The sequence below is a fragment of the Lepidochelys kempii genome, chromosome 7, assembly GCF_965140285.1.
Source record: "Lepidochelys kempii isolate rLepKem1 chromosome 7, rLepKem1.hap1, whole genome shotgun sequence".
In the NCBI taxonomy this organism is placed as follows: Eukaryota; Metazoa; Chordata; order Testudines; family Cheloniidae; genus Lepidochelys; species Lepidochelys kempii.
The window spans coordinates 81,300,389-81,325,674 of record NC_136386.1 but is presented as its reverse complement, the minus strand read 5'-3'; the positions used below and the strand labels follow the sequence as shown (position 1 = coordinate 81,325,674).

The window sequence follows — 25,286 nt, the reverse complement described above, 5'->3', positions numbered from 1 at the left end:
CCAATTTTCTACAACTGTGAACATTTAAATTGATATAAACGAATGCTTAAAACTCATCATTTTGTGCAACTGTGGAAATTTAAATCAATACAAATTTTTAAAATGTCATCCATTGAAATCATAAAAAAAAAATCAAATTCTGTCAAGCCTAAAGATATTCAGTCAAGTTTCTGGCAGTGCACTGTAGCTTTATTATTTCTATGTATATAAAGTGCTACAATTGCTGTAAAATTTTATTATGTTGGATCAAAATCTGCTTTTCATTTACACCGCTGAAATAGTTGGAGGTTTCAGAGTTGTAGATGGGAGCAGAATTTGGCCCTTCTTCAAAAAGAAACCCATAAACAACATTAATTTAATTTACAAAATCCAATTATTTTCTTTTTAGAAACATCACTAGGAAATACACCATCACCACATATTACTTGATCTGAACCTTAGATGGCTCTCAGAGAGTAACACATAGGTTAGATTTGAAAGTGACCAAACAGTAAAACACTGTTTATCTCCTTCCCACTGTCCCAATATACCCAATGTCTCATTAACTCTTATGCCTTCATATTTTCATATTTAGTGCATGTACATTTCTAATTTAGGCACATTTTATTTTCAGTGGTAATTTATTTCTTTTAAAGTGTAGTTTCTCCTTGCTTTAATCTCTTCTTTCTTTCTCTGAATTTAGTACCTTTTTTTAAACTGAAAAAACACTGAATTGCAAAGCAAGCCAAATAAAACCTAAAATTACAGCATCTGTAAAGGTGATCTTTAAGCCCCTGTATGATTCTAGTTAGGACCCCATGGCTGTTCCTGATCAAGTTTAAAGTAGTGAGTTAGAACTGCTGAAAATAAAGTCCAAATCATGTGCAAGAAATCATCAGATACATTCCTAACCTCTAACCATTGGGGTTAGAAGGGTGTCAATAAAATTATGTAAAAGAGAAATATACTGAAATTGTTTGTTTTAGTGCTGTTATTAAATATCCTTCGTTATCGTCCTCCTATAGCATTCCCTGGTTTACCTACCGTTTATCAGGGTACAATACTTACTTTAGTTGTTTATACTAACCACTATGTTTCTTAAATATTATAACCTTCTTTGCATGTTACAGATGGATTTTTCCCCTGTTTTAACAGTAGGAACTCTACCTGTGATTAAGTTTTCTAAATGATCCTGAAAGAAGTTTTAACTGCACCAGGCCACAGTTCCTCTTTAGTCAGTTTAGCAAATGAGCCATATGATGTGCTTTTTTTGTCTAGGCATGTCAAAAACTCGTGGAAAAAGAGACTTGAATTTAAAAACCATGAAGTTACAAGAACAGTATTCTGTGTGTTTAAAATCAGGGAGTCACTAAAACTGAAAAGGAACAAATATGAAACATACATGGAAATATACAGTAGTTTCAGCTGTGATCTCTACAGTATGTGCTTCATACAAAATAGGATGTTTAGTTTCATGTGTTAATTTTCTAAGCACATGCCTTATATCTTACTGTATGTTTCAAAACACCATGAGTACACACGGCATGGTATGTACATACATATATACACACACACAAATATAAATGTATACTGTATATAGCTGTACCTCCATGAAATGCTATGTTTTATCTAGTATGATCACATACAAAAATTATGTTCCAACTTCTTTTCTTTTCCTTATGGAAATCCTTTTAGGATTACATTCAAAGTCACATTCTTTACTCTCTATCACAGTGTCAGTCCTTTCATTGGCAGTATCCACTTAAAAACCACAAATCCTTAACTTTGCTTGTTACAGGAGCTTTAACTGAAGCATTAAAAATGGTGTTGATTTTTAAGTGCTCAAACTATGTCTCTTCACTCTGAGATTCTCAGAAAAAGACATAGCACTGAACTTTTTGCGCTACACTCTATACAATAATCATACTGGAGTAAAATACAAGCAGACATCTTGTACAATATGTAACTTGCAGCAGTTCCAGCAGCAGAACACTTACTAAAAACAAGTTGCTTGTAAACCTTGAGTCTCTTGGTTTGTACCTTCTCTCTCTCTCTTCTTTTTCCCCATAGTTCTAATATTTCTGCGGGTATAATTGGAACTGTAGGTTTTTAAAGTTCTTCACTTTCTACCACGCTCTGGGATGGGGATGAAAACAACTTTGGACTTTCAACAGCTGAAAAGGCAGAAAAAATGTCGAGCCCTTGACCAGTGAGGTTTGCATACCGACTACCACTAGGTCGAAACTTTATTGGTAGTGGAATCTGTTGGTGCCATTGGGCTGAAGAAACAAAAACAGTGAAGAGAAAACATAATTCCAAGTCAAGTCCCACATTTATTTTAACATATATAAAAAGCCAATGGAAATTTTCACACCCATTTGGAAAGTGCTGCTTTCCATGTTTCTAGACGGGAACCCCTCTCAAGTCCTTTTAAAAAAAACTATTACCAATGTAGGGTCTGTTCCTTCAGATATCCTCAAGTACAGTGCTTTACAATGATGCAAAGTCCTGTTAGAGCCAATGGGTGAAATCCTGGCTCTACTGAATTCAATAGCAAAATTTCCATTGACTACAATAGGACCAGGATTTCACCTACTGAGCCTACTCATGGTTGTAAGCACTACAGTCAATAGTAAGAGTTTGTGGATCAGCAAATAGAGATAAACAAAACCAGAAATCTCCCTCAGCAGTGATTTCCCTCCCAGTCCCTATCCCCAAAACCCCCTCAAAAAATCAGGGAAAGATTTTTTTAATTATTTTTTATTTAAAAGATAAATAGTTCTGACTTTGGTCCATCTCTGATTTTCATTGCAGCTACTTTAGGGGACTGATTATGAACAAATTATCAATTTGTTAATCAAGTTATTACGCAAAATGAAAGGAAATATATTACTTTACATCATTATAAATTTAGTTGCTAACAGTTAATTAGATTCAGTGATATTAAAATGCAAATACAGCTTGTACTTGCACATTTAAAAGTAACATTGAACATTTTTGACGTTAATAGTAATGCTAATAATACTTAGCTGTTCTATAACAATGTAGCTCTCACAGCCTCTTTCACCACCTTAATAAGACTCTACTTTTGTGCACAAAACCTCCAATTCTGCACGCAAATGTGACAAACCTATTTCTACCAGAAATCATGTATGTATCTTTGTGCTAATTGGATGCACAAATTCAGGAGTTGGTGTGCAGATTTGAAACCCATTTGGAAAAAGTGTCCTTTAAAAAGTAGATCCATCTTCTTAAATTTTGACATGTAGTTGATTCCGTAGCTGACAAATGCAATTTCATAATAGATCATTTCATATTCAAACATCATAGTGATATTTAGGGCATAACAGACAATTGGCAGATGTAATCAACACTGATCAATTAGAAAAACAAAGCAGCTAATCACTGGAGAGATGCTTGGGTCCACTGTAAGAGTATTTGTAAATAAATAAAAGAATAGTAAAATCAATAAAAAGATTTACAGGAAATTGGGGCAGAGTTATAGAACAGGGGTTATTTCTGGGATAACTAGGAACACAGTAAATATTTAGGCTGCAGCATTGTAGTAGCTGGATGAGCAGTACTATGTGGGAGACCTGTAAATAAGGAACTAACTGTTACACAAGAGTAGAATCCTTTATCCCTTTTCTGCACTGAACTTTAACTTTAGCCTTCTTTAAGATTCAGACAGTTTTGGATAAACAGCCTTTTCTTTCTCCCAGTCTCAAACAGGTTCCCACTCTGGTGATACCCTTTATGTTGATTATACATATTTTTTTCTTTAAAATGTTTCTTCACTGAATTGGAGACACTGGAGCTGGAGAAGACTATTAACTACCAGAACCACCTGACACTGCAGAACTGTTCCCTTCTCTGTTAGTTCTAGCTCAGTTCTAAATGGCACAAATGATGAGGCTTCTGTCACTTCCCTTGGCAGATTTTCCAGAGTCTCTTCAAAAATGTTTTCTGACACTCAGTCCAAATTTTCGTATATCATTTCTCTTAATTGGACCACCTAACCAATTCCTTTCTGTTCTTGCGGTTTGCACTCTTTAGGTGTGTGCTATTCATATCTCCTTCAAAATATGGGATGCTTTAGATATATATTTATTTAATCTTTTTTAAATATGCCAATCTCTCTCTGGCTCCCTATGTCTATCATCAAGCATTAATGAAGTTTAAAATGCAATTCTCCATAAGGCCACTGAGTGGCGGAATCTGACAAGGATGTGGACTAATTCCATGGCACTGGCAGCCTGGCTTTTTTCTTTTTTTCCAGGTAAAGTAGCCTAGTAATTCCTTTTAAAATGTAGATTAAAAGGATTGAAAATTCTCAGCTTGTGACTAATGCTGCAGAAAAACGGCCTACAAAGTATATGTGAGCTATCTTATTACACAGCTTAGGCATTCAGGATAAACGTTTTTTAATTCCTTACTAGCTACAGATAATGGCTATGCTGTTGTTACAATGGCATTTACTTTCATCTAGGGGTTCATAGCTGCTCAATATCATAGTTTCAAACAGAGTGTTCTATGTCAGATGAACTGTGCATGGTGGCTCTATATGTTCTTGTGGAAGTATACAAAGTGGTTGATTAAATCAAATGAAATGCTCAGATACCTACTTGTAGAAAAGACTATTAGTGAACAGAACACATTCCTGAAAGAACAGAATTTGGACCTCCTCTTAAATGCAAGATTTTCTTTTCTAACAAGACAAACTGAATGAATTTGTTTTAAAAAGACATGGAGGAAAAGAACAGGGTGCTGGACTGGTAAAGAAGAATGGAGCCTTTTAGCATTAAGTCACTGGCTTCAACAGAGGACAGATTGATTTGATTGCCGAAGTTGTTCAGTGGCCTAATCAGTTTTTAGAGTAATTGCTATGGAGCTCTAGTGGTTGCATCCCTGCCATCTTCTACTGGACATTTTCATAAAGCCAAGACAGCCATTTTTTTTAATACGGACTGAAACTCTGATAGAAAAATATACCAATTTATTCAGTTCCTTCCTTTGGCTTCTCAAATTGTTCTAGCCACAGAACTGCATAATTCTCACTTGCCTAAATGGAAAATTGACTAATAAAATCTGAGAGATGCTCAAGAGAGAATGAACATTGCTGCTTGACTCAATGATTTCATTGAATTATATATGCAGAAAGTAACCTTATGATTCCAAAACCTGTTTCTATGTGAAATTTCTCTCCATAAATGTATATCTTGGAAACCTCTAATGATTCTGCAGGTAATTGCTTATATTTGTGCTGATCGTGTCCCTCAATGAAGTCAGTGGAAACAGAGTGTATCCGATTTGTTCTTTTATCTCTGTATTGTTTACTGCACATCTTGCAATAAAAACTGCCAGGGAGTGGGGTCAGAGGCTTGTTCCGCTCCACCCACCTGGTGCTCCCCAGCCCCCAACTCATAATTCCACCCTCTTCTGGCACGTGCAGAGCCACACTGCCCAGGCATGACTTCACCATGCTGTTTCCAGGATTGGAACCCCGCCCCTACGCAGCAGCCCCCTCTACGCGGCAGCACACCCAGTCCCCTCCTGGTCTTCTATGGCACCATCCTCGAGAGCCTCGAAACCGCCCAGGGGTGGCATCCGTCCCAGCTAGGATATCTCTGCCCGTGGTGGTGCCTGGTACAGCCGCCTTGGTTTCAGTGCCAGCAGGGCCCCTAGGAGTCCCTGGTACCTCCCCTGTCAAGCCCCTCCACCCCCTGTGCCACACCCCATGAGTCCCATCTCCCCCCACCTCAGTAACATCCCTTATAGAGCCCCTCCATGCTACACTCCACAGAGTCCCTCTCCGCAACTGGGCATTCATGGCCTGCCATACAATTTCCATACCCAGATGCGGCCCTCAGGTCAAAAAGTTTGCTCACCCCTGACCTATGGGCTACATTGAGTCTGTCAGCTTATCCTGGTGTAAGAGGCAATGCTTAGCTTTGCTTCCTCAGGAGGAACTGTTTATTATTATTTATTTATATTATGGTAGTGCCTAGAGGCCATATGAGAAAGCAGGGGCCCATTGTAACTAGGCACTGTACAAAAACATAGCAAGACAAATCTCTGCTCCAAAGATTCTTATAGTCAAAATAAACAGGACAGAGGAAGTATTATCCCCATTTTACAGACGGGGGAACTGAGGAACAGACTGTTTAAGTGATTTGCCCAAGTCACACAAGCCATGGTAAGTGAACACACTTCACACACACTGGAAAGTGAACCCAGATCTCCTGAGTCTGGTGTACAGCTCCTGCTCTACCTCTCACCTGCAACCAAATTGTGATGCAAGAGTGCTAATATGACCATGCAGGATGTGTGTGGTTCTTACTTCTCTTTGTGGCCATATTAGGCTGCGGACATACTCTGAGTCTATACTAAGAATGGGTCTATTCAATTCCCATCAATGTAAATAAAAAGATTTTAGCAAGAACTGCAAAGAGTACAATAAGAACCAAACCACGTAAGTTTTGCTTTGTTTTACTTAGTAGTCAATAGTAGGACACCTACCATATATATCAAGTCTAGCAGTGCATGAAACAATACCAGCTTCATTTTTCGCAGACAGAGTGTACCAACCAGCATCTATTTTCTTGGCAGGTTGAATCAAAAGGCAGACGTACCCTGTTGTGTCTTGATGCATGCTGGAAAAATAAGTGTACAGAATTAGTATTTCCCAAGTGTGCATCTGCTGTTTAGGTTTAGTATCACATAGATTAAATACATACTAAATCATAGTCTTAGAGTGCAGCTTTACTCTGAAGGCCTGTATAAAAGCAGCAACTTCATACTCAACATATCTGCTCCTTGCATGTTCTTGGAGTCTGATCTGTTCATTCTAGTGATTCAAATATGTGTTTTCTCCTCTCAGCCCTGCAGAGCCATCACAACTAAGAGAGAGAGTGAGCTGGATTCTATTCTTTATTATGCATCAGCTACAGAATTGTTAGTAAGTTCCAATTAGTTATACCTATGCAAACCCATTTAAAACAGTTGTAAAGTATTTATTTTTCTAATGCAGAAACTGGAGATGCAATATATGAAATGCCAGCAAAATTTTAATATTAATCCTGGAGGAGAACATTCATAAAGGTAGTAATTAGAGCTGGTTGGAAATTTTCATGTAAAATATTTTTCTGTTGGAAAATGCAGATTCATTAAAATTGAAATGTACCAGGGGAATTATTGATTTCAACAAAATCCCAGTGGAAACCTGCCTGGTTCCCTGCCAGCTTGCCCACCTCCCAAGGTCCTCAGCAGCTCACAAGGCAGGATGTCATAGAATGGGATGAGTTTGCTCTGTGGGCTGCTCTCCTCTCATCACCCTGGTGGTTTTCCTCCTTCCCCTCCCATCCTCTCGTATTATGAGCCCTGGAGTTTTCCTTCCCCCAGCAACAGCAGTGGCAGACAGGAAAAGCAAGGATAGGCAGCAATAACATATTCCCAAATGGGAATACTCAGTTTCTCAGGAAATTCTGAGGTTCACAGTTTTGTTCTGATTCAGAATAAAACAAAATCTCAAACATTCTGAATTTCCCAGGTGATGGAAATTCCATCTCCTGGCCAGCTCTGGTAGGAACAGCTTTCCTAAAGGGTAACATTCACTGTTATTCAGCTCCCCACTTAACTCACCCATATGGGCTATGCTGATGTACCAGGGATACAGCAGCTGTGGAGCAGGTTACATGCATACCCTCTTTCCACTGCAGAAAGGGTCTCCTGGCCTCACGCAGGCCAACATAGAAGATAAGCTTGCTGGCAAGAGAGGGATGAGCCAGGGAAAAGGATTGACATTTTATGTTCATCCAGGCATCTTAACACTGCACAGGTGGCACTGCAGGGCTCGGGTTGGATTTATGATAGGCTGAAATAGAAGCTGTGTAGGGCAGGCCTCATAGAGCAGTCCCACACTCTGGCCTTGGGCTGTGGTGGTGTATGTCACCTCCTTGCTGCACCACACACAGACTGGACGAATACTCAGACTTCCTGTCAATGTTGTGGATGTTGCAAAATTAATTAAAAATGAGACAAGCCAGGACAGAGCTCCATCCTGTTTTTAACTACTTAGCAGACTAGCCAGCAGGGAGCCAATGACTCCATGTTGAACTTAGAGACTGTGAATCTAATTCAAACATTACATTGACTCACAGATTTACATAGGAGTAGGAATCCTGGCAAAGAAATCATAAAATATAATTAATTTCTAAGCTAAATAAAACCAAGGAAATATTTTATAGCAGATTTTCTTTATTCAGCTAGAAAGCAGTGATGTATTTGAGCCAAAATGCTGGATTCCAAACACTTCTGAGTTTTAGAAATGTGGACTGAAATCTGTACCTGGGCTTGGGCCCAAATTTTGCAGTCAGTTCCTGTCTTTCATGTGCTAAACTAGAACTCTAGATCTGAAATTCAGGGCATTAAAAATAATTATCTGAATATTCTGGTATTGGGCCCATCTGTACTAAAAAGTGAATGCACGAAAAAATTATCTTGTCTGAGAGAAAATTAGCTGCTGTTGCCCACAAAAAAATACAAGGCTTCAACACCAGCATTTGTTACAAGCACAAGCCTATTTGCTGATGCTGATTTTATCTAATGGTGGATTTAATGTCTGACACAACCACTTTTATGCTCACTTCAAAAGAATTAATCAGATACTTAATGCAAATTTGCTTGTCACTGTATGAATAATGAACATTATTTTAAAATCTACGATATAAAATTGAACCTTTACTTTTCTGCACCCTTCAAACCTTGGGGAAATTAAAGTTTCTAGAATTTTATTGGCAAAAAAAGAAAAAGACAGTGCAATTGTGGGTTTCAGAGTTTCCATTTTAAGGAAGAGGAAAATAATTATTTTATCTACAGCACTGATGAGATCTCTGCTAGGAATCTTAGTATCAAAGATACTAACTACTTGGAAGAAATCCAAAGAGGGAACAATGTCAGTTAGAAGACTGGAGGGATTCCCCATGAGGAAAGATTAAAAAGTTAATTATGCTTAGCAATAACTAAGAGGGGACAGAACTGGCTGTGACTATGTGGAAGGTGTTTAATACCAAAGGCCAAATTCTGAAACAGTATTTCTGGGCCACAAAAATGGAAGCACATTAATGCTGCAGACTAGTAGTGTGTCTCTGTATTAAGGAAGGAGTATTCCTGTCCAGAGCAGGAATAAATCTGCACCAAGGGTTGGAGTGTGGATAGATGCCAGTTTGGGACCAAGGAGCTTCCTGACTGCTGGATCCTGCTCTGCTAATCCCTTCTATGGCAGGACCTACAGAACTCTCCTCCCTGAGTTCTGGGAGAGATCAAATCTGGGTAGCCAACTTCTGCCTCCTATCCTCCCACTTCTAGGTGCAGATTCTGGTGTCCTCCTCTGTGTACTAGCCAGCCAGCATTTAGGGAACATGAATGAAGAGACATTATTTAGGGTGGAAAGGGGCAGAATGTGTATATAACTGCAAGTAATGGGATGAAATAAATAAAAAGTTCCTGAAAGGGAGATCTGTTAGGCTGTGGACTAGGGAAGGGGCGGAAGCCCCATCTCTTGGAATATTTAAAACTAGACTGGACAAGGCAGTGGCTATAATATACTGTACAGTACATTCCTATGTTGATAGCTGGGCGAGGAACTAGACAGGATGGTTTTCCATCTCTGACTTCTGTGATTATGATGAGTTTGACTTTCTTATTTATTATTTACACCTACAATGTATTGTATTACATTTTAGTCCACTATGTAAACTGAGCTGTAGCTCATTTGTGAATTTCATATTTTGCATAATAATTGCCTATACTCTTAAATCAAATATTTCCCTCTTATCCTAGAATGAGATATTGCTTTAAAAATCCCCTTAATAAAGGTCAGTATCATTTATGATTTCCCCCCAAATCTACCAGTAAAAAGGCAATTTGAAAGATCAAATGATCATTGCGATGATGGATCCCAGCAGCACTTTACTCACAGCTCAGCCAGCTCATCTCTTTTAAGTTTAGTTTTAAAAGCTAAACTGACATAAATATAAAAGAGAAGCTCATCTTTAAATATAAAATTATATTGTTAAATTGGAAAGGTTATGGCATTGAAGTGCTGATGCCTATATTGGTAGGATGCACTGAGCAGCAGGCACATAGGAGGTGATGAAGAACTGAGAGGCAGCTGGGATGAAATTCATCCTGGTACAAAGGCGCAGTTCAAGGCACTTCTTAAACCCTTCAGGGATGGATTATGTATTGCCAGAAAGGCATATATGTGTTTCACAACTGGCCCCATGTAGCAAAGGACTGTGCTGGGGTGAGTATGGGAAGGGGCAAAAGGATCTGTGGTGATAAAGTATAAGTACCATACTATGCAAGTGGCCCAAAAACACGATCACCTCTATTCTAGTCTATTGGCTGGAGCAGTGGCTGTGGGGTGTAGGGAGCTGTGCTGCACTTCTGCACTCTGATCCCAAATTAGGGAAGTGGATTTTATTCCCTTATCCTTCATACTAAAGACCAGTTCCTTAGGCTTTAAGTGGGTGAAATGAATTTCATCTAGAGAGAGGATAAAACCTGCTCTGACAACAAAACTTTTGTGCCAACAACCAGCCAAGGCTCAAGGGGACATTAACTGTGTGAATGACTGTACAATACCTCATCCTTTCTCTGTTTGCAGGGATGGTTTCATTGTCTTTCTTCCAGTAGAATATTGGTGGTGGCATTCCAATCACTCTGCCTTCTAATCTGACTGGGTGCCCTTCAGGCACACCACAATTCTGTAACTTCTCCAGGAATGCTGGGGCTCTTTTGACTTCCTTTGCTGGAAAGGAGGAGGAACAATTACTGTGCATCAATGACTTTATTCAGTCTTTTGCACTGAACCATGTGGAAACAATGCAAAATGATTCCTATGACATCTTAGGCCTTGTCTACACTACCAAGTTTTTTCTCCAAAAACTGCCTTTTGTTGACCAAACAGTGCGTGCCTACACATTGCAATGCGACTTTTGTTGGGAAAGATGCCCGGTTTTGTTGACTAAGTATCTCCACCCCAACCAAGAGACTTATATCTTTTTCCTCTACATATTTCTCAACAAAGTGCCAGAGTATATAACATGCTTGATGTCATCGCTGCAATTGGCCACCAGGAGGTGTCCCACAATGCCCATCATGACCTTTCTGGTCAGCATTTTGAACTCCACTGCCCTGCAGCCAGGTAAATGACCATCTGCCCCTCCCCCTTAGAAGCCCCAGGAATTTTTGAAATTCCATTTCCTGCTGGCTTGGCGTGGAGAGATCTCATCGCATCTTCCCTGGTGACCTTTGCGGGTTATCGCACCAAACGCTCTCCTGCTTGGACCACCAGCTGTTGGATCTGATCTGTATCTGGGGAGAGGAGGCTGTGCAGTCCCAGCTGTGGTTGAGCCATAGGAATTGGGATACCAATTTCTCAAGGCTTATATGAAAAAGGCTATGATTAGGACACACTACAGTGCAGAAAAAAGATAAAGGATCTGAGGCAGGCGTACCATAAGGCAAGGGAGGCAAACTGTTGCTCCAGTGCTTCACCTAAGACCTGTCAATTCTATAAGGAGCTGGACACTATCCTTGGTGGCGACCCCACCTCCATCGCCAAGAGCCCAGTGGATACTTCAGAGGGAATGGAGGTAGTGGAAAGAGGTCCTAACCTGGAGGAAGAAGTTATTGATGAAGAGGTGGAGTTAGACGAGGATGTGCAGCTCCCGGCGGGGTCGCCCGGTAGGGCAGGCAGCCAGGAACTGTTCCCCACTCCAGAGGTGTCTAGCCAGTCTCAGCAGTCACTCTCTGGGGAGCAAGAAGCAGGAGATGAGATGCCTGGTAAGTGGCTGTGGCTTGTGTGGTGCGGAGGTGGGTTCAGGGTATAGAAATGTGGGAGGCCAGCTGCGTTTCTATGAGCTGGACATTTCCCTGTGTAGCTAATTGGTATGGTAGAATAGTGCATTGATGCATGCCAAGATCTCACGGGAATCCTCCAGAGAGATCTCCAGGAAAGTTTCCTGGAGGTACTTGGTAATCTTCTGCCGAAGGTTTCTTCCCCCATTGTAGGAAACTTTCCTGTGCCATTCAGCAATCACTTCTGCAGGGACCAAAGTGGCAGACAGGCAAGCAGCATAGGGAGCAGGGCGGAAGCCACAAGCATGGAGCAGATGTACCCTTATTTCCCTGCTTACTCTTAGCAGTGAGATTTCTGGAAGAATGATCCCTGCCAGTGGAAAAGTGCGGGAGAATTTTAGAATTTTTTCCATAGAATGCTGCACCGCGACCCTTGCAGAGAGTGTGTGCTCTTTTCCCCATGTGGAGCTCCCCCTCATCCCCCCAACACTCACCATGCTTTGGCTGTTCACAGATATGTGTGCCTGATTAGGGTCAGTGAGAAGGTGATTGTAATGTAGCAAAAGATGTATATAACTGAAATGTTACAATGCTGTCCGTGAATTTAACTATCCCACTGCTGTGCATTGTCCCCTGTGCTTCACCAGATGTGGCTTTCAGGAACACCCCCCACCCCTCTGCTGAGCGTCTTCACCAGATAAGAAAGCGCCCAAGACACAGAAAAGATGACATGCTCCAATGCAGAGAAAAGGGAACGCCAGGAGTTCTGGGAAGCCAAACAGTAAGACAGAAAAGAGAATCAGGAGTTTGTTAAGGACGCTACAGAGCGGATGATTAAAGTAATGGAGGAGCAAAAGTAGATGCTGCAGTCCTTAATAGTGCTGCAGACTGAGAGATCTATGCTCGCCCACCCCTGCAACACATTCAGAACACTTTTCCATGCCCCACCCCCCAACTCCACCTGCACATTCTCTTCCACTTTCCGGGACTTCTTGGCTTCCCCTTCACTCCACCCCCTCGAACAACTTTCACAATGATAGCTGGTCCTACACACAGCTGTGAAAGTCTGCCCTTCCCTGGTTCCTCTTTTCCCAGCAGGCATCTGTGTGTCTGTGTGTGCTGTTTCTTGTTCAATAAAAACAAAGTTTTTAATGGTGCTGTTTCTTGTTCAATAAAAACAAAGTTTTTTAATGGTGAATCACCTTAATTTTTTTCTACAAATTCAGATTGTAGGCACTACCAATAAATGCACAGGCATTGTAATCATTGTCTCACAGGAATATAAGGCCCAAAATGACACAATTGCTTCCTAGGAAAACTAACACAGTGACAGAGATATACATTACTGGTGCTCATTGTCAAAGTGCTGCCTCAAACCCTCCCTGATTCTAATTGCCTCTCTCTGGGCTCTTCTGACAGCCTCAGTATCTGGCTGCTCAAAATCAGAGGCCAAGCGGTCTGCCTCAGCACTCCACCTCTGAGCAAACCTTTCACCCTTAGCTTCTCAGAGATTATGCAACGTATAGCATGCGGCTGTGACTATGGGAATGTTATCCTCATTAGGATCTAGTCAGCCATAAAGGCATCTCCAGCGCGCCTTTAATCTACCAAAGGCACATTCAACTGTCATCCAGCACCTACTCAGCCTGTTGTTGAACCGCTCCTTACTGCTGTCCAAGTGTCCTGTGTAAGGTTTCATGAGCCACGGCTGAAGGGTCCCCCAGGATCACTATGAGCATTTAACATCCCACATTATAATCTTCTGGTTTGCAAAGGAAGTTCCCACTTGTAGCTTTCTGTACAGGCTGGTGTTCATGAAGATGCATGCACCTTTCCAGACCACTCCGCGCTGATGTCAATGAAACACCCACGGTGATCCACAAGCACCTGCAACACCATGGAGAATTAGCCCTTCCAATTGATGTACTCTGTCGCAAGGTGGTCTGGTGCCAAAATTGGAATATATGCGCCATCTGTCGCCCCTCCACAGTTAGAGAACCCCATTTCTGCAAAGCTGTGCACTATTTCATGCACCAGAGTCATGGTTCTTCGTAGCAGGATTCGATTTATTGCCTTGCTCACTTGCATTAATGCAGCCCCAACGGTCGACTTCCCCGCTCCAAATTGATTCTCAGCTGACCGGTAGCAGTTTGGAGTTGCCAGCTTCCACACAGCAATTGCCACATGCTTCTCTACCGAGGGGGCAGTTCTCATTCTGGTGTCTTGCACCACACACAGTTCTAGGAAAGTGGCTTTCCACATCTGAAAGTGCCGTAGCCGCTACTCTTGAGACCATACCTGCATGATGATACGATCCCACCATTTAGTGCTTGTTTCCTGAGCCCAAAAGTGATGGTCTACCCTATGCAGCTGCTCTGTGAATGCCAAAAGCAATCTAAAGTTGCTCCTATTCATGTCATGCAGAATGTCGGGTGCCTGTGAGTCTTCTTCAGTTAGGAACTTGACGATTAACTGCACTGCCATCTGCAATGTCTTCATGACAGTTAACAGAGAATAGGAGAGCAGTGCGGGATCCATCCCTTCTCACAAAGATGCTGGGGTGCACAGCAGAGAATGGCTGTTGCAAAAATGCCGTGAAATAAAGCCGGAAGTCAATGGAGTGCTGGGACACAAAGCAATGCATCACAGGACATTTAGCCAGGTCTCAAGATGTGCCGCGATCCGTTCTGCCTTCCCACAACACCTAGTAACAGAAGGTGTTGAGCTGGGCTGTGGAATAGGTACCCACAGTGCAATGCTCATACTGTTGACGATGGAGCCCCCAATGTGTATGCGATCTGCTGACAGAGGGAGCAAGTGAGAACATGAAATTCAGATTTTTATTATGACAGGTTTCAGAGTAGCAGCTGTGTTAGTCTGTATCCGCAAAAAGAAAAGGAGTACTTGTGGCACCTTAGAGACTAACCAATTTATTTGAGCATAAGCTTTCGTGAGCTAAAGCTCACTTCATCAGATGCATTCTGTAGAAAATACAGTGGGGAGATTTATATACACAGAGAACATGAAACAATGGGTGTTACCATACACACTGTAATGAGAGTGATCAGGTAAGGTGAGCTATTACCAGCAGGAGAGCGGGGGGGGGGGGGGGGGGGACCTTTTGTAGTGATAATCAAGGTGGGCCATTTCCAGCAGTTGACAAGAACATCTGAGGAACAGTGGGGATGGGGTGGGGAATAAACATGGGAAAATAGTTTTACTTTGTGTAATAACCCATCCACTCCCAGTCTTTATTCAAGCCTAAATTAATTGTATCCAGTTTGCAAATTAATTCCAATTCAGCAGTCTCTCGGAGTCTGTTTTTGAAGTTTTTTTGTTGAAGAATTGCCACTTTTAGGTCTGTAATCGAGTGACCAAAGAGATTGAAGTGTTCTCCGACTGGTTTTTGAACGTTATAATTCTTGACGTCTGATTTGTGTCCATTGATTCTTTTACGTAGAGACTGTCCAGTTTGGCCAATGTACATGGCAGAGGGGCATTGCTGGCACATGATGGCATATATCACATTGGTAGATGTGCAGGTGAATGAGCCTCTGATAGTGTGGCTGATGTGATTAGGCCCTATGATGGTGTCCCCTGAATAGATATGTGGACACAATTGGCAACGGGCTTTGTTGCAAGGATAGGTTCCTGGGTTAGTGGTTCTGTTGTGTGGTGTGTGGATGCTGGTGAGTATTTGCTTCAGGTTGGGGGGCTGTCTGTAAGCAAGGACTGGCCCATCTCCCAAGATCTGTGAGAGTGATGGGTTGTCCTTCAGGATAGGTTGTAGATCCTTGATGATGCGTTGGAGAGGTTTTAGTTGGGGGCTGAAGGTGATAGCTAATGGTGTTCTGTTATTTTATTTGTTGGGCCTGTCCTGTAGTAGGTAACTTCTGGGTACTCTTCTGGCTCTGTCAATCTGTTTCTTCACTTCAGCTGGTGGGTATTGTAGTTGTAAGAACGCTTGATAGAGATCTTGTAGGTGTTTGTCTCTGTCTGAGGGGTTGGAGCAAATGTGGTTATATCGTAGGGCTTGCCTGAAGACAATGGATCGTGTGGTGTGGTCTGGATGAAAGCTGGAGGCATGTAGGTAGGAATAGCGGTCAGTAGGTTTCCCATATAGGGTGGTGTTTATGTGACCATCGCTTATTATCACCGTAGTGTCCAGGAAGTGGATCTCTTGTGTGGACTGGTCCGGGCTGAGGTTGACGGTGGGATGGAAATTGTTGAAATATTCTATGATTCTATGAAATCATGGTGGAATTCTTCAAGGGCTTCTTTTCCATGGATCCAAATGATGAAGATGTCATCAGTGTAGCACAAGTAGAGTAGGGGCATTAGGGGACGAGAGCTGAGGAAGCATTGTTCTAAGTCAGCCATAAAAATGTTGGCATACTGTGGGGCCATGCGGGTACCCATAGCAGTGCCGCTGATTTGAAGGTATACATTGTCCCCAAATGTGAAATAGTTGTGGGTGAGGACAAAGTCACAAAGTTCAGCCACCAGGTTTGTCGTGATGTTATTGGGGATACTGTTCCTGACGGCTTGTAGTCCATCTTTACGTGGAATGTTGGTGTAGAGGGCTTCTACATCCATAGTAGCCAGGATGGTGTTTTAAGGAAGATCACCGATGGATTGTAGTTTCCTCAGGAAGTCAGTGGTGTCTTGAAGATAGCTAGGAGTGCTGGTAGTATAGGGCCTGAGGAGGGAGTCTACATGTTGACTTTTGGGTGTTGACATAACTTTTGTTGACAAAAATTGGTTGTGTAGACACGGCCTTAACAGGTTGTGATTTTATTTTCTAAAGAAAGATTACCAACCTGTTTAAGATCCAAGATCCTTAAGGGAATGTACTGAAAATCATATAAAGAACTGATTTTTTTCTATAGATGAATGTATATATGGGGTCCAAACATGCTACCATTGCAGGAAATGAGTGCTGGAGATGTGGATTTCAACAGCACTTTTACCATGGCTGCTCAGGTTTCATCAGGCTTATTAAATAAAATGAGTAGCATTCAGCATTTTTACATTTAAATATTTTTTTAAACTAATAAAACTGTAACTGTGACATGGTAGGGAGGCCATAGAGTATTTTTAAAACCCAAGACTATGTCTTTCCTGGGGAAGAGATCGAGAACAGCAATGTATGAAGGCAGGGACTGAAAAAGAAAAAGATTATGGATGAATAGGCAGGGGTTTGCACATAGATACTGTATAGACTCATCACAGCCCTGAAGGAACAACTGGAATACCTCTACAAAGGAAGCACTGGATTTGATTCTCTTCTTTATATCAGTTTTACACTGGTGTAATTCCACTGACTGCAATGGAGTTACTTTTGACGTACAGTGGCGTGAGAGGAGACTCAGTCTCAATACATACAAAGTAATAGATACAAGTAATTACAGTATCATACTGTACATAGTCTTTTGTTAAAACCTTTCAGTAAGTCTTACCTACAACACTGAGCTCCAGGCTAAATGAATTTTGTCCTGTTTTGTTGGTTGCAATGCAAGTATAAGTTCCAGCATCATTTTGTGTGAGAGGATCAATAAGCAAAGAGTGAACACCAGTCTCTCTGACCAACATCTTGTGAGTGCTATCTGGTAATACAGGTTTGCCATTCAGAAGCCACATCAGGTCTGGAGTTGGTAACCCACTCACCTAACAGACAATGAAACAGCTAAAGAGAAGTGACAGACTGACACACAAATTCAACAACCCAATAAATTAACTATCTTAAGATAACATATGAATGATGTACATGAGAATGTAGAATAGAAAGTGAGGCCAGAGATAGAACTGCTAACTGCTGTTGGTGATTATTTCCAGGAAAAAAATTTGTTCCACAAATAAGATTTATAAAAAGCAAAATGTTAGTATTCTGCTTGTTTTCAGATTGTGATTGGCTGAAACCAAAACACTAGATCCGAACTTTTGTAGAATTTAATAGGGATGAAATCAACTGGGTTCTACAGAACTCACTTGAAACACATAGAATTTAATAATACAGAATGAGGTATTTCTGTAGAAGGCTTAAATCAACACACAATAGAATTTTGTCAGTTAATATGATTATTTTATACCTCAATTACATTCTATAGGATTGTTCCATTAGAGATAGGTGCTCACTCAGGGTCAAAAGCTTCCCTTCAATGGAGAGAGGCAAATGTCCAAATTCCACAAATTGGAGAAGGGAAATCGAACCTACCTGGCGTGGAGATTACTTTTCTCCAATCTTGTGAAATCTCCACTTTGCTTTTAGGTCCCCACAAGCACTGGTAGGAGAGCAGTGGTAGAGAGTAACCAGCCACTGTGGCATGCTCACCTACTAAACTCTGAATTATTCCTAAGGAAAATTCACTCAAAATGGGCTATAACTTCCACTCTGTCTTCTACTCCTTTCAGGGCTATGGAAGAGCTACTTGCATGGTAATGGGACTCGTGTCAGCAGTGTGCGTGTTTGTGTGTGTGTACATCCTCAGATCTGGAATGGTGGAGGCTATGAATTGCTTAAAAGTCCCTGGGTTCTGCACAAATGCTATACCACTGCTTAGCTCATTTGGGCAGACACTAATCACTGTGACCCACAACTCCTCAGAGTTGGGAGCATGGGTCAGTAGGTTGGGAGTTTTTCTTCTCTGTGCCCTTGAGAGAAAGAGGGAATGATCGAGGCTCTGTTGCATTTTTCTAAAAATATTAGTCTTCTTACTATCAATAAAATACAGTATGAACCTTGGAATGAACAGCATACAGTATCTTCAATCATTTCTGCCCCACTTTTATAGCTATATGTGGGTGTGTTCAAGCACCTGTTTACAGGATGACTCAATGACTCAGCAGAGGAGCCCTACATCTCTATGGAAGTTCCTTCAGTTTGCCACTCTGCTAAAAGGCTGTTAGAAACTAAGCCACATAAATTGTATGAACTCTGTTGTAAATGAGCCTTCTAGTTTTGGTGAAATTTATACAGCGTTTTTCATTCCATTTGGCATGTGCTACGTAGAAAACACCTGAAGCTCAGACAGAGTGGTAGTAAGAAATGAGAGAACAAACACAAGAAAGGCATTAAATATTAGAAGAAAGTATTGAAGAACGCCTATTAAAGAAGATAGCTTCCAGTATGTATACAGAGAGAGTAAGAGTGAGCCATGAAAATACCTTACAGTCCAGTCTACAAAGTCGCCCCTCATGAGCTACCATGTCTCCAGGTGCCTGCAAAAAATATGGCCGGAAAAAGCGTTCTTGTAGTGGTTCTTTATCTCCTTCTTGCACACGGGACCTTGCTCTGCAATACAAAACTGCAGTATGTGCTTGGAAGAAATATAAATTATTTTCCTAAAATTTGGTATGGGGCTCAAACTGTAGAAAATGATCAACAGATATTTAGGTCCAAAAAGTAATGACCAGAACAGGTGTACAAAGAAAAGCATTAAGTACAATATAATGAGTGCATATTTTAGATTTGTTAGGATTATCAAATGAACTTTTAATTTAGTAAGTAAAACTGGATTCCTAAGTCATTCCATATTTTTCTGGCAGAATTTATTTTTATTATTCCATCCATTTCCACTAACTCCATTGCAATTGTGATTAACTAACTGTAATAATAATACTTTGTATTTAATTAGTACCTTCCACCTGATGATATCAAACACTGTATTGACATTCGTGAATTAAACCCCACAACTAGGGAGGTAGGGAAGCATTATTATCCTCATTTTACAGATGTGGAGAGTGAGATACAGACGGGGGGGCTGAAGCCAAATTTTAAAAAATGACCAGTGATGTTGAGTGTCCAAATTGAGACACATTAAAGGGGCTTGATTTTCAGAAGGTGGGTGCTCAGCAGTTTCTGAAAATCAAGTCACTTTAGGGTGCCTCCAGTCTGGCACCCAAATTCACTGGTAACATTTGAAAACCTTGACCTGAGTGATTTGAACGCATTAACACAGGAAGTCCATGGCAGGAGTAGGAATGGAACTTGGATCCTCTAGGTGAAATCTTGCTCCCATTGAAGACAGTGGGAGTTTTGCCTTTGACTTCAATGGAGCCAGGATTTCACTCACCAACTCAAAGTTCTGTGCTTTTGGTCACAGACCATCCTTCCTCAATTAATCTGCTAAGTGCAAACCCTCTAGAAACTAAATTACACCAACATATCAATGAAGGATCAAAAGATGAGCAGATAATGTTGGGACAGATAGCAAATTTTAACCATGCCCATAAAATTCTATGGCTCTGGACCAATCAGCACCAAGAAATTCAAGTAAATCACTCAACCTGAAAAATATTCTGGGTCAAAATGGCAACCTCAGTAAAGCAAAACTGTATGATTCTGGTATTGTACTTCATCTTACCTATGAGACTGAGTAGTTGTTAATCGGCCACGCATGGGAACAGTCTGAACCATCAAGTGGCCAGAACAACTGATTCTTCCCTAAAAAACAATGGAAATAGAATCAATTGTCAGTTAACTACTCGTTCAATTCTTCATTACAAGTGTTTGATCCTCTACAGTACATTACAGAACTAATATATTTTAAACTGTGAATGTACTACTGGGCTTTTATATAATATCTTTAATAAAACAGTATTACTTAAGTACTGGGAAGTGCCACAAAACAATTTACAATTTCACATCTTTCAAAGTACATTAACATTTAAGGGTCCAAGTTCATCTCCTGTGTAGCTCTACTGGAACAGGGTAAATCTATTGAAATCAAATCCATACAAGTCAATGAAATAAAGGAAAGATCATACAAGCCTAGAATTACACCAGGGATGAATTTGGTCCACTATATATAAATTATAGCAGTTCTATCTTTATAGAGTAAAACACAAACAAAGGAACCCACCAACTGTGTGGCTAACCTCATCCTCACCAGACATTTGTCAATCAAAGAACATGTATTTGACAACACAACTGTTGTCCACACATAGAACTCTACTCTGCTTTGCTAGACCCACCATAGGTTCAACCCGTTTTATGCCAGTTTTCAAAGTAGCAGCCGTGTTAGTCTGTATCCACAAAAAGAAAAGGAATACTTGTGGCACCTTAGAGACTAACAAATATTACAGCTCACGAAAGCTTATGCTCAAATAAATTTGTTAGTCTCTAAGGTGCCACAAGTACTTTTACACCAGTGTAATTCGATTGACTTCAATATCATTCCACGAACACAAAACTGCAGTAACAGAGTGGAGAATCAAGCTGTTGTCAACTATCATGTTACTTTAAGCAAATGCACCATAACAACTTAATCTATCTGGTTTGGGGACTATATAATCAAAAATATTTATAGTAAAACTATAATAGTGAAACTTGCTAAGAATAGATGGGAAATTTTGAGCAAAACAAAGGTAATGTTTTAGATTTACAATTTTTAAACAGGTCACATGCAAACCTCATTATGCACTGATCTGTGGTCAATTTACAGCAGTTGTTGAAAAAGAAAACAAAATATTAGAATGTATAAAGAATGGAACAAAAACTAATACTGAAAATATTATAATGGCATTTATATAAATATTGCTCCCACCTGAAATATTGCATCCATTTCCTATCACCTTGTCTCAAAAAAGATATAGCAGAAATAGAAGATATTTGGAATGGGTGACCAAAAATGATTAGAGGCACAGACACACGTTCATATAAAGGGAAACTGATTGTGACCGTTTAATTTAGGGAGGAAATGAGTAAGAGCATAGGCAAGTTTTCCATAACTGTCTACTACGTGGCTGCTTCTACGCATCTGGTTCTAGCCATTGTCACAAACAGATTGCTGGACTAAATGAACCACTGGTCTCATCCGGTATGGCAATTCTTATGTTCCTAATTACTTATCTTTCTAAACTGGAAAAAAAACACGCATTTGGAAAGAAAAAATTCCCTTACTTGAGGATTTGCCGCCATTATTGTATAGTTTCCATCATCATCATTAGTAGTAGCTTCAATGTGTAGAGAACATGTTCCATCTCCCTCTCTCTTCATTTTGCAATGTTCATTTTTCTTTGAAATCTGCTTGCCATCCTTGAACCAATATACCTGAAAGTGATCATAAAGAAAAACAGCTATTTAAATTTGTTTTGCAGTTGAATAGTGACAAGGCAATCTGCAGATAAGAGTAAAATGTGTTTGCTGAACATTTGCTACCGCACATTTAAAATAAACGACTGAATGTTTCAGTATTGGGGTAATGTAAGTTAACATTACAGAACTGTTATCTTGGCTGTATGAGTATGTGCACTGCTAGACATCTCATCAAATCAGCCCACGTATATGAGACTGAATCAGACCTTAATATTTTTGTCAAGTTTTGTTTTCCTTTGATCAAAAGAGATCTGGAGATCAGTCCATACAGATCACTTAGGGCTGACTTTCACTAAGTAGTAGTGGGGAGATGTTGCTATATTAACTGCTTTACTGATTACTTTGAGAACTACCTATGCAGAACAACAGTCTTGGGAGTGAGGGTCTGCAGAAGTGATATACTGGAATTAATGGTAAGTACCCTTTATTTCTGTCCATCTGACTATAAGCATCACCTACCTTGGGTATGGGTATTCCAACAATTTTGCAGGTGAATGTAATAGGAGATCCTTCCATGACCCGAAAATGCTTGAGTCTCTTGTCAAAGATGGGTGCTATGCACTTGCCCATAGGTATTTCATCATGTTGGATTTCCTCATCTGATTCATCCACTGGGGTGCGTTCCAGGCGAAACTCTATTTCATTCATCAACCTCTGTTCAAAGCTTGAAATCTTGTATTCCTGCAGAATTATATTGGCAGTGATCTGAAGAACACTATTACACTCAAAGGTATTTCCAGTCACTTGTTGTCTTAAACCAAATGTCATCTAAAAGACCTGAAAACCTAAAAAACCCTAACCCCAACAGTAGGTGAACTGGTGCATTGTGCAGCAGTATACACCAATATGTGCACCCACAGGCTCTTATTGTAACTTCGGTGTGTATGTTTCATGAAAATGAGACTAAGACTGAGATTTGTCAAAGGGAGTTGCACCTCTTCAATGGGAGCTGTGCACATAACTCCTTTAGGCCTCTCTCGAGAATGTGGCACACTGAAAGAGTAGACTGCGATTTTCAAGGGTGTTTTCCAGAACTAATAGCCTGCTAAATATACGAAGTACTGCCTTTTTGTGTAATAATTTAATTCATACTTAAATAAACGAAAGTATAGCTGCCAAAAGACAAAGATATCAAGATTAAAAAATATGAAACATTTTCGGGTTTACTTACCTTACTGCCAAAATCTTGACCAGTGGAATTACTTTGGATTTGCACTGGTGTAACTGGGAGCACAATCTGGCCCATGATGTAAAAATGTAAGTTTGAAACTGGTCTTTCGATGATAAAATATATGGTGCAACAGTGACCATTCCAGTGTGAACAACCAGTTATAATCTGTTTGAATCATTAAGGGCCTGATCCAAAGCCACTGAAGTCAATGGAAAGACTCACAAATTGCTCAGCTGCACCTTCCTCTCAATGCCAATGAGAAGTCTATCCAAAACTTCTCTTATTATGAGATCTGTACATACAGCGTCAGCCTCCTCTCTATTTGACACAAAGATATGTCTCCTACTCAGTGGCGGATTAATGATTTTGCCGCTCCCCATATGAACTTGTGAACCATACTAACTGATACAACAAAGGAATCTATTTTGTGCATTTTTGCTATCATTTGATTTTCTCTTTCTTTCTTTTGTATAGCATTTATTTTTAACTGAGAACCGGTTAATTTCTTCCTTCCGGTCATATTATTAACACTTAGGATTGTCGCAAGTATGTTTACTAAATGGCGTCGTGCTGTCATGGGTGGTTTTAATACGCGCTATGATTGGTAGAATCGCGGCGTCACTGATGCTTCAGTTTGGTGGGCAATTACAATATGAACAAACGACGATACAGGCATCCAACAGCCAGTGGGCGTGTGCAAAAATGCCTCGATTACAAAAATGCTGCTATTATAAATTTGCCACCCCTGCAAATTTGTCGGCCTAGGCGAAAATACACCATTGCTCCTGCTTCTGTTGAAGTCCATAGTAGTTTTTGCCATTGATTTCACTGGGAATAGATTCTGTCCTTATCCTATTTCTGACGCAGATGTGTGTCATCAAAACTGAGTTTTAACTGCCTGCAAACAGGGACTGGAACTGTGATAAAATACAGGCTGCTTTGATCTAAGAATATTCAGTAAGGAAAGGTTCCAAGACCCTAAGAGACATACTTCAGAAATTAAGTATTTCTGAAAAGATAGTGATGATTTTTCTTTATTCAGGATAATAATACTTGAATTTCTAAAGCATCTTCCCTCTAAAGATTTACAAATATTTATGAATCAACCCTCTTAACACCCCACATGACTTACGTTAATACCCTCATGTGCAAGATAAGCAAAGATCGCCTGTCAGATAAGAAGTGCAGCACAGTTCCTTTTACTCAGCTAGAAGGACTCTCCTTTTTGTGGTCGTTAAAAGTTGCTACCTACAGACCGTAGGCTCCTTCTCCACTGCCCAGCCCTCCTTGTACCACAGGAACTGCCTTACTAGGCTAGTTATAGATTTCCCTGTGTAAGGGAATCCCTGGCTGGCATAGATCTGGCTCATCACTCCCCTGTCCTAACAACCCAGTGTCGGGGGCATGGTGGGGATATGAGGGTGTGTGGCTGAGGAGGGATACTGTACATTCTGATGCCCTAAGATACAGTTACCAGCCCGTGCACACTACAGCCTTCAGACTTCTCTAACTTATGTGGGATGCTGAACTGGCTAACCCAGAATGGAGCTGAGGGAGCAGAAAGGTGGGGGAAACACATTTTTGTCTCCCTCCCCTGCAGTGAACACCACACAGCCAGATCAGAGTTCCTGAGCCCACAAGTCTGTGGTATTGTGCAAGATGGTGTTACCTGCTGTAATGGTTGGTTAAGATTTACCCTATGGCTCACCACCATCTGGCAAGCTGAATACAACATTGCTCGCAAAAAGAAAAGGAGTACTTGTGGCACCTTAGAGACTAACCAATTTATTTGAGCATAAGCTTTTGTGAGCTACAGCTCACTTCATCGGCTGCATCCGATGAAGTGAGCTGTAGCTCACAAAAGCTTATGCTCAAATAAATTGGTTAGTCTCTAAGGTGCCACAAGTACTCCTTTTCTTTTTGCGAATACAGACTAACACGGCTGTTACTCTACATCCTGACTGAATTTCATCTTGTTTAGTTTTTTCTTTCACAAAGCGTGTCTTAGCACATCACTATATGACAGGCCAAATTCTAATCTGTTACACTAGCATAAATCAGGAGTTACTCTGATTTCAGATTTACCAAGTTTATCATGTTTTCCAGCAGACTACAGGTCTTGGCCTTTGTACATGTCTACGGGGAAGTTAAGCATTCAATTGTTTTTTCTGGTGT

The 25,286-nt window shown here is 40.6% G+C and overlaps 1 protein-coding gene across 1 annotated transcript in view; it reads right to left on the bottom strand.

Moving 5' to 3' along the window:
* Positions 1-146: 146 nt before the first annotated feature.
* The window catches only part of MYPN (myopalladin), a 115,194-nt gene continuing 90,054 nt past the window's right edge, over positions 147-25,286 (bottom strand). The window contains exons 14-21 of the mRNA XM_073353448.2: positions 22,400-22,621; positions 21,746-21,895; positions 20,208-20,287; positions 19,009-19,135; positions 17,304-17,511; positions 10,627-10,792; positions 6,499-6,632; positions 147-2,258 (exon numbers count right to left, since the gene is read on the bottom strand). Of these exons, the coding sequence (XP_073209549.2) occupies positions 2,089-2,258; positions 6,499-6,632; positions 10,627-10,792; positions 17,304-17,511; positions 19,009-19,135; positions 20,208-20,287; positions 21,746-21,895; positions 22,400-22,621 (1,257 nt within the window). The 3' untranslated portion in view covers positions 147-2,088. The remainder of the gene's footprint in view (positions 2,259-6,498; positions 6,633-10,626; positions 10,793-17,303; positions 17,512-19,008; positions 19,136-20,207; positions 20,288-21,745; positions 21,896-22,399; positions 22,622-25,286) is intronic.